At 40.6% G+C, this 10,716-nt stretch overlaps 1 protein-coding gene across 1 annotated transcript; it reads left to right on the plus strand.

Moving 5' to 3' along the window:
• Positions 1-972: 972 nt before the first annotated feature.
• Positions 973-10,283, plus strand: LOC110521386 (arg8-vasotocin receptor). The gene is made up of 2 exons (XM_021598916.2): positions 973-2,045; positions 7,991-10,283. Exons 1-2 carry the CDS (start codon positions 1,097-1,099, stop codon positions 8,251-8,253), a joined length of 1,212 nt encoding a protein of 403 aa, XP_021454591.2. The 5' UTR covers positions 973-1,096; the 3' UTR covers positions 8,254-10,283.
• Positions 10,284-10,716: the final 433 nt, after the last annotated feature.

Consider the following 10,716-nt stretch of genomic DNA (forward strand, 5'->3'; position numbering starts at 1 on the left):
GTTCTTTTTTGTAAATAGTTGTTTTTAAGGGTTGGTTTATAAAAATAAAAAAATTCAGCCAGCCTCTCAGTAGCCTTGATGGAAAATAAAGAGTTTATAATGGTATTATTTTCATTTTGTTTGAGGCGATTTTCTTGATTTCATTCTGTATTCAAATTGCAAAATTGTGTATCTCAATTATTTAGGCCTAGATTCAATCAGATCAAGTGTAACCCATAGCTGAAGTGTTGGCGATGTCAGAGGTGTAAACTGCGTTGGTGCTTCATTTCAAATCGTTGAGTTCAGAACGAAAAAGTGTAGGCTGTATAGAAATAATTATAATAAACTAAATACAAATCTAGGACTTGATTCCAGTCAGAGGTGTTCATAATAGTCTAAGGGGCGGCAGGTAGCATCGTGGTTAGCGCGTTGGGCTAGTAACAGAAAGGTTGCTGGATCGAATCTCCGAGCAGACAATGTAAAAATCTCTCGTTCCTCCCCTGAACAAGGAGACTGTTCCCCGGTAGGCCGTCGTTGTAAATAAGAGTTGCCTAGTTACATTTTAAATGGAATGCATCAAGCATTCCGCAATTGTTCACCGTATTATATGGAACGGGATTCCTGTAAGAGGTTTTAAACAATTGTATATGTTAATTTAAACTGTATATTAGCAACCGAATATTTTACATTACCGAATATTTTACATTTCGAATTGATTTAACATACAGCATTTACATGATTTGTTTGTGTAATTACAGTTCCAATGCGCTAATGTTTTGTCACACATACACAAAACATACATTTTCAAAGATGGACTTCAAACTATTATGTTAAGAGGAGGAGGGCATGCGGTTTGGTGATGTGGGGGGGTTGTGTCCAGCTTTGCGCAACATGACTGGCTGCATGCCATTGGATACACAAGTGGGTATGGCTACAACAGCACAAGGCGTGGTGGCCGAAATTTGATTCGCGCTTAAAAGGCCCAGCAGCTCAGAAACCAAGAAGAGTCCTTTCCCTTTAGAGTCAGGTAGCTCCATATTTGGCATACGGAGATTCACACAACTCTGCCCCTCTAGAACTGTAACTAGGGCCAAAGCGCGCACAGAGGGTTTGTGCAATGCACACTCCCGTCCATGGGCTCCTCTTCAACGGAGTCAACCAGTCTCTGGTTTTCAGTCCTACGAATGATCCGATCATGGGGAACCTTGGCAATAGCACCGTCCTCCCGAACGGGAGCGATCCTTTTGGAAGAAACGAAGAGGTCGCCAAAATAGAGATAGCGGTCCTCAGCATCACCTTTGTGGTGGCTGTGATTGGGAACGTCAGTGTCTTGCTGGCCATGTTCAACACTAAGAAAAAGAAGTCGAGAATGCACCTCTTCATCCGGCACCTCAGCATAGCTGACCTGGTGGTCGCTTTCTTCCAGGTCCTGCCGCAGCTCTGCTGGAAGATCACCTTTCGCTTCTACGGGCCAGATGTCCTGTGCAGGATAGTGAAGCACCTCCAGGTGATGGGCATGTTCGCCTCCACCTACATGATGGTGATGATGACCGTGGACCGTTACATCGCCATCTGCCACCCTCTGAAGACCCTTCAGCAGCCCACCCAGCGGTCCTATATTATGATCATCAGCACCTGGATGTGTAGTCTGGTCCTCAGCATGCCGCAGTACTTTATCTTCTCTCTGAGTGAGATCAAGAACGGTTCGGTTATCTACGACTGTTGGGGCCACTTCATAGAACCGTGGGGCGTAAAGGCGTACATCACTTGGATAACCGTCAGTATATTCGTAATCCCAGTGTTCATTCTGATGATATGCTACGGGTTCATCTGCCACAGCATATGGAAGAACATAAAGTATAAAACCAGAAACACACACGCGGGTGTTGCGTCTAAAAACGGTCTGATCGGAATTAACTCTGTTAGCAACGTTACTACTATATCCAGAGCGAAGTTGAGAACTGTCAAAATGACTTTTGTGATTGTCCTGGTTTACATAATATGCTGGTCACCTTTTTTCATCGTGCAGATGTGGTCGGTGTGGGATGAGAATTTCGCATGGGACGGTAAGTGACTTCTCTGTATTGCGCACACAAATCAAAAGGTGAACCTTGATATACAATTAATAACATGAGCTATCTTCACTCAATTATGTTTATCTCCCTCTACTAATAAACTAATGTTAAAGCCACAGTAGGGGATTACGCAAAGTGTTTGGTGATGTATATCCATTCTGTGCCCCCCAAAATATTGTTTTTACTAAGTAACTGTGATGAATATCCACATACGTGGAATATGTATACTGTTGAAGCAGAATAGAAATGTATCCATATTGTAATGAAACAACAAGAAGCAGGTCTCGAACCCTCATTCTTCGAGCCCAAGGTCCGGCGCACTATCGACTGTGCCACATAAGCATGCTCGTGCGGCACGGTCGATTTCCGCGGCAGGGGCGTTACAAAACTCCCTCCTTTCAGAGAGCGAGTCCTCGCGCTAGTTTGCGGCTCTACGTTTTACAGGAACGCGCTCACCGGTCAAGCACACGCACTCTCGTGTATGCAAGGTCCGATCACTTCTGACACCGATGTAATGAAACAGCAGGAAGCAGGACTCGCACCCTCGACCTTCTAGCCCGAAGTCCGGCGCGCTATCGTCTGTGCCGCAAAAGCATGCTCGTGCAGCAAAGTCGATTTCCGCGCTTATAAACCCAGGATCGTTACACTATGTATCATGGTAAAAAAAATATCATACTCAATTCGTGCAAATATTTACAAAATCGTGCGTAATCATGCGTTTTTGTGAGTTTTTGGTTGGCTTAATTCGCGTGAAAATACATATATTGTTGTGCGACTTCATTCATAGGAAAATACATTTTATGGGGGCAAACTTCGGAACAATCTTTTGAACGTTATTAGCGCAATGCATGATGGGCAGTGGTGTTCTACACTGCCTTGTTTTGCGTCTCACATTTATTTATATAAAAACAAATGTTTTAACAACCCAATATTTTTTATCAACCAGGTTGTCACCAAAGTAATTGTAATATATTAGTAGCACTACGTTGTTTTTTAAATGAATGCTAATACTGTTTTCTATGCTTAGTTTCGCTTAATACTTTGGGGTACTGGTGCACTTGTAGTCACAAACGCTCTTTTTCGTATAGACAACAGTAGGCCTACACAAGTTCGTGGACTCTACATTACATTTTCCTCATAATTTAATACAGGGCTCCACTTTTTCGTGTACATTACACAATTTCTTTCATAATGCATTTTCAACAAGGCTATGTCCAATTTTATTGGAGAAAAAAACATGTTTTTTTTGTGGGATAGATGGGGGTATTTGATTGGGGAATGGGGATACATTTGTATGATGGGAAACTATAATACACACCATAATGCACACACACACAAACACTTACATACACACTCACTTTGTTTATACTCATGTTATAGCCAACTCTTGAAATTTGTATGAATTTTTTTTAATAAAATATTTGTATCTACTTGTCATATTCATTATCTTTAACTGGTTACATGTTTGTAGTTTGCATGTTTCAGTAATGATTAACATGGTTAAATTATCGTAAATCTCTGCTTGATTTAGCTGTTGGTATATTTGACATTTTCCTACATGTTCTTTATTTCCAATTAGAAAGCAATAATTAATCAACACACTACTGTAAATAATGACCTAATAATCACCTAAGAATCCCCAGTTGGGGATCCCCATTGGCTCATTCATCCCCCCCTCTCCCCTGTAACTATTCCCCAGGTCGTTGCTGTAAATGAGAACGTGTTCTCAGTCAACTTACCTGGTAAAATAATGGAAAAATAAAAAATGGAAATTGCTATCTGTAAATAAACGGTGAGAAATGCTCAGTCTGAAGCTATTCGGCTATGGGTTTCACAGCCCTATAATAATGATTCAATATATATCAGCTTTAAAAGGGTTTATGTACAACCTATGGAGTATAAGATGTTAGGAAAATTGGTATAAGAGAGTCTGACCTGAATGAAATACCCAAACCCTAAGCTATGTTTAATGTCAGCAGCAATTTCCAGTGAGAAATGCTCAGTCTGAAGCCATTCAGCTATGGGTTTCACACCCCTATAATAATGATACAAGTTATATCACCTTAGAAATAGTTCATTTACAACCTCTGGGGCATAACATGTTGGGCAAAGTGGTATAGGAGAGTCTGACATATAACCCCTAACTTGACTTCAGTCTTCGCCAATTAGAACCAAGAGAGGCCTAGCTTCGTTCTTCATGACTGGGAAAGGCTTTGATTCTAGCCCGTAGAGAATTCTGCATCCATCTCATTAGATCAGAACAGGATAGATCAACAGTGATTCAACTGGTTTGCATCCCAAAAAAAAAGGCTAGCTGTGTTTTGCTGCATAACACACATTATTTGTCTACGCATATGGTGTGGATCATTGTCAGGTTTTTAGATATATAAGCTTCAGTAACAAAATAATACCATGGTTGTAATAACACTTTAAACAGTTTGTTTGTCATTTTTTAAATATTTTTTATTTAACCTTTATTTAACTAGGCAAGACAGTTAAAAACACATTCTTATTTACAATGACGGCCTACGAAAAGGCAAAAGACCTCTTGCGGGTACGGGGTCTGGAATTAAAAATAAAAATAAATTAAATAGAAATATAGGACAAAACACACATCATGGCAAGAGAGACAACACAACACTACATGAAGAGAGACCTAAGACAACAACATAGCAAGGTAGCAACACATGACACAGCATGGTTGCAACACAACATGACAACAACATGGTAGCAACACAACATGGCAGCAGCACAGGGTATAAACATTATTGGGCACAGACAACTGCACAAAGGGCAAGAAGGTAGAGACAACAATACATCACGCAAAGGAGCCACAACTGTAAGTAAGAGCGTCCATGATTGAGTCTTTGAATGAAGAGATTGAGATAAAACTGTCCAGTTTGAGTGTTTGTTGCAACTCTTTCCAGTCGCTAGCTGCAGCAAACTGAAAAGACGACCGACCCAGTGATGTGTGTGCTTTGGGGACCTTTAACAGAATGTGACTGGCAGAACAGGTGTTGTATCTGGATGATGAGGGCTGCAGTAGATATCTCATATAGGGGGGAGTGAGGCCTAAGAGGGTTTTTAGAAATAAGCATCAACCCGTGGGTCTTGCGACTGGTATACAGAGATGACCAGGTTATGGAAGAGCATAGAGTGCAGTGATGTGTCCTATAAGGAGCATTGGTGGCAAATCTGATGGCCAATGGTAAAGAACATCTAGCCAATCGAGAGCACCCTTACCTGCCGATCTATAAATTACATCTCCTTAATCTAGCATTGGTAGGATGGCCATCTGAATCAGGGTTAGTTTGGCAGCTGGGGTGAAAGAGGAGCAATTATGATAGAGGAAACCACGTCTAGATTTAACTTCAGCCTGCAGCTTTGATATATGCTGAGAGAAGGACAGTGTACCATCTAGCCATAATCCCAAGTACTTGTATGAGGTGACTACCTCAAGCTCCAACCCCTCAGAGGTAGTAATCACACCTGTTGGGAGAGGGGCGTTCTTCTTACCAAACCACATTACCTTTTGTTTTGGAGCTGTTCAGAACAAGGTTAACGGCAGAGAAAGCTTGTTAGACATTTAAGAAAACTTTGTTGTAGAGCGTTTAAAACAAAATCCGGGGAGTGGCCAGTTAAGTATAAGACTGTATCATCTGCATATAAATGGATGAGAGAGCTTCCTCCTGCCTGAGCTATGTTGTTGATGTAAATTGAGAAGAGCGTGGGGCCTAGGATCAAGCCTCAAGATGTTTTTTGGGGGTCAAGTTTTAAGGACCTCCTTTAGCACCTCAGACTCAGTGACCACCTGCAGGGAGAAACTTTGTAGTGGGCAGGGGGAAAAGAGGGAGGAGCATCGGGGCTAGTCGCATTAGAAGGGGTGGGAGATAAGGAAATGTTGGATGGGCAAGGGGGCATGGCTGAGTCAAATAGGAATCCTGACTTAATAAGTGGTGATTAAAGAGCTCAGCCATGTGCTTCTTGTCAGTAACAACCACATCATCAACTTTAAGGGACATGGGTAACTGAAAGGAGGGTTTATTCACCAGGTCTTTAACCGTTTTCCAGAACTTCTTGGGGTTAGACCTACAGAGAGAGAACTGCTCCTTAAAGTAACTAACTTACTTCTAATTGCACTTACTTCTAATTTGCCTGAATGAGAGCCAGTCAGCCTGAGTATGGGTGTGCCGAGCCTTTCGCCAAATGTAATTCTTGAGGTGGAGTAACTCTGCAAGAATTCTAACTTTCTTTATGGGGGCGTGTTTGATAACAATATCACTGAAAATATTAAAAAAGAAGGTCCAAGTGTCTTTGACAGAGGGAATCAAGCTGATTCTGTACCAATTTACAGAGGCCAGGTCATGAAGGAAGTTTTTAAGCAAGCATCTATGACAAGTCAAAACTAATGACTCAGTTTCACTGAGCAGCCATTACGAACACAGGCTGTAAAACAGTGATCACTAAAGTCTTTACAGAAAACACCAGACTGATACCCATCAGGATTATTTCAATGGTAACGCTTGATCACACCTGTAGTGACTACTTCCATCTGTCATGCCCATTGTTGCTCATCCATTGTTCTCTAGATATATCAATGTAATTACACCCAACACAATGTTGAAAAACAGAATGCTTCCCACCACTCGATCACTAACTAGACATTATCTGGACATGATCCCAACACTTCCACCAATACAGTGGAAGAAAGTGAAAGCTGCAACAGGGAGTCTAACCGGGCTCAAATGTGGCAAAGTGAGCTCTAATGGCCATTGCCATGAAAGCTTAGTATTCCTTTGGGCAGAGGCAGTAGGCCTATAATGCTGGCATATGCCCTGTTAAAATAGCCTAAGTATATAACATGATTGACACGACCGTAATAATCATCATGAAACGCCCTTGGAAGTGTCATAAGTGTAAGCCAACATAATTCATTATTTTACATTAACCTGTTTAACTGCATTGATATGTTTTAATTGATCATAGTCCAGATTTATTATAGTGGCAAATACCATGCAGTTGCACCAGGGGAATTTAAAACAAACAGATTTTTTTTCCCCAGGTCTTCTCTTTCCCCACATTTATTGGTGAATTAATTTCCCATCTTGAAAATGTATCCCCATTCCCCAATCAAATACCTTCATCAATACTAAAAACAATAAAACAAATAAAGATTTTTACTCTAATCTGTCAACCATCATATAATCTGACATGGCACCAGTATCCCCAAATTATTGTTGCGAAAACGAGCATAGAAAACAGCATTGGCATTAATAAAAAAATAAGTATACTATACTATTATAAGTATTTCGGTGACAACCTGGTTGATTACAAATATTTTGTTGTTAACACGTTTTTTTATATAAATAAACAAATGTGGGAAGCAAAAATGCAGTGTAGAACACCATTGACCAAAATGCATTGCTCCAATAACTTTCAAAAGATTGTTCCGATGTTTGCCCCCCGAAAATGTATTTTCCTATATATGAAGTCGCAAACAAATGTGTGTTTTCACACGAATTAGGCCACACAAAAATTTACGAAATCTGCTGAAATACTTGTTGTACATATTTGCACAAATTGAGTGTGAGATCGTGTTGATATAATTGTGCATAATCCTTTTTTTGAGCACCAGGCACACTGCACAATTCCGTTACGAAATTTAAACACAGAATACTCTAAATAATAATAACATCGTTTAAGTGGAAATGTAGCTAATTAGGCATAACATGTATGGTGTCCTGACATCATAGGCAAAATCGTTTTAATCCTGTACCATAACGTGCACTATATGGAGATGTCAGGTGTTTAAATATAGATCAGCATGTAAGCGATTGTGTTTAGTGATTGTGATTTCACGGCACCGTTGATTTATACCACAGCTGTTGGACAAATTAGTTATTTTTGGTAATTTCCTTTTTTCCGTTTCCTTCCAGAATCTGAGAACACCGCTGTCACACTGTCCGCGCTCCTCGCGAGTCTAAACAGCTGCTGTAATCCGTGGATATACATGATCTTCAGCGGGCATCTTCTGCACGACTTTACTCTCTGTTTCCCGTGCTGTAATAAATTACGCTACAAGTTCAAGAAAGAGGACTCGGACAGCAGTCTCCGGAGAAATACGGTATTGACTAAAATGACCAACCGAAGCCCAACGTGCAGTTCAGGCACTTGGAAAGACAGTGACAACTCCCCCTAGTTCTCCATTCAATCTAGTTAAACAGAGACCTAACACAACGTGTTAAACGCACAAACACAAGCTAGTGGTTATTTATTGATTGACTCTTATTGACTTGACAATTCTAAGACTTTCAAGGTACCACTTTAAAACGGGTGGGATACTGACACTGATTGATTGATGTGTCCCTAAAATAGATGAGCATTACACAGTTGTTTTGGGATATATTGTCTGGATTGTCTGTCAGAAAAACATCTCAAGAATGAAGTCTTGAGAAGTCAGAGTGATAAATCAAAATCACAAATTGATAAACTATTTCCTCTGGTAAAACATGTTATAAATTGAAGATTATATTTTATGTGCCATATAGTCTACAGGCCAGTGTTTCAACAGGTTCCAAACCTGATTCTCTGGAGTCTAAGACAGTTTATAATGGGTGAAATACATCAGATCTGAATTTGAAAATGTAAAGTAGAAAAGAAACTGATCATCTGAACTATCTAAATACCAACAGCTATATCAGTTGAGTAAAAAAATAAAAATAATAATAATTTCTAAAACATTCCACACTCCCAGGGTCCTCTTTCCAATGCACTAATGATTTTCTGGTCTAGGAATTTCTACAGCAAAGCCTAGACTAATTCAGATGAGGACAGATCTCAGTGACTAAGGACCCTGGATTAGATCACAGATTGCCGTCTGTGTTGGCCATATTTCCCCAGTGAGCCACTCTCTCAGTGTGAATTAAAAAACAAATATGGCCTGGATGGTTTACAAAGCAACAGAGATGTCTGCCTGCCTGTTGGATTTCTACACAGACACACCAGGCCAGGGGCGCAACTTTGTTTTTAGAAGTGTGTGTGTGTGGGGGAAGGGATTTTGTTTATTTAATTCAGTTGGATAAACACTCAAAATAGCCTACCCGACTGATCGGAGGCGTCCGCATGGTCCTAAAGCACACGACCCTCATTTTGTATCACATTCCAATTATACAACTGGGGGGGGGACAAAAATGCAATTTCAGAATGTGGAGGGGGGGGGCATGTCTCCCTGTCCGTCCGCAGTGAAATTTGCACCCCTGCCCCAGGCAATGTTCCCTCTAAACTGTGGAGAAATATCAGTCCACGGAGAGGAGCGCGAGATTGAACTTAACCTAACTTTCTAGAGCAGTGGTCACCAACGGATCAATCGCAATCAACTGATCGATCTCCAAGGCTATGAACATTCCTCTAAAAAACAACGATGTTCCTTTTTTGGGTTATTTTTTTTGCATTTCGGGCTGTTGGCAGTAGGTGCACCCGATTCAGCTACCCTGCGCAAACTGTTGCCATTTTGAACCATTTCATGTGTCTGAAGGTAAAAACTCTGCCTTCCCAGTGTGCACAGAGAGCAAATCAAGAGCAAATACAAACCTACTACTGGCCAATCTGATGTTTATCATGTCTGCAGTGTCATAGCTACAGTAACATAGCTACAGCAAAATTGATACTGTGAGATTTTGAAACATTTAAAACTATGACTAGAGAGAGACTGTCAATGAATACAGCAAAGAACTGCTGTTTTTATGATTGAGTTCATGTTTAAGTTCTTACTCAGCACTGTAAACACTTTGTATTCAACAGTTTTATAAGACATAAAATGCGCTTTCTTCCTATTTCCACCCAGCGCTACAACAAGCACTGAAGCAATAATGAATGAGAAGGAAAGTGTATCTATAGGCTTGCATTGTTGTTATTGTTAGTGGCTTGGGTCTTTTTTAATATTGAAGAATAGTTCCCTTTCTTTGTTCATAGGAGTAACAACATTAATTTGTGCATGAGGCAGAAATAAAGTTTCAGCAACACTGTGTCAGTAAAGGAAAGGGAGAATGGCGGGATGTTGAGAGGCGGACCCTCAGCCTGCTGCTCTCTCCCACCGCTGAGAGTGTAACATTTTGTTACGTTACAGCTTTATTCCAAAAATGTATTAAATTAAATATTTTCCTCATCAATACCCCATAATGACAAAGCAAAAACAGTTATATAGAATAAAAAACAGAAATACCTTATTTACATAAGTATTGCTTTGCTATGAGACTCAAAAATGAGCTCAGGTGCATCCTGTTTCCATTGATCATCCTTTAGATGTTTCTACAACTTGGAGTCCACCTGTGGTAAATTCAATTGATTGGACATCATTTGGAAAGGTACACACTTGTCTATATAAGGTCCCACAGTTTACAACGCATGTCAGAGTAAAAACCAAGCCAATGAGGTAGAAGGAATTGTCCATGGAGCTCTGAGACAGGATTGTGTTGAGGCATAGATCTCGAGACACAGATCCCAAAGGACACAGTGGCCTCCATCATTCTTAAATTAAATAAGTTTGGAACCACCAAGCCTCTTTCTAGAGCTGGCCACCCGGCCAAACTGAGCAATCGGGGGAGAAGGGCCTTGGTCATGGAGGTGACCCAGAACCAGATGGTCACTCTGACAGAGCTCCAGA

This window comes from Oncorhynchus mykiss, chromosome 30 (genome assembly GCF_013265735.2).
Source record: "Oncorhynchus mykiss isolate Arlee chromosome 30, USDA_OmykA_1.1, whole genome shotgun sequence".
NCBI classification, from domain to species: Eukaryota; Metazoa; Chordata; class Actinopteri; order Salmoniformes; family Salmonidae; genus Oncorhynchus; species Oncorhynchus mykiss.

What these genes read in the sequence shown, in the direction of transcription:
- LOC110521386 (XM_021598916.2), top strand. Translation starts at nt 1,097, where the DNA reads ATGCACACTCCCGTCCATGGGCTCCTCTTCAACGGAGTCAACCAGTCT. An exon ending in TGAGAATTTCGCATGGGACG is followed by an intron (nt 2,046 to 7,990) that starts GTAAGTGACTTC and finishes GTTTCCTTCCAG; the next exon opens with AATCTGAGAACACCGCTGTC.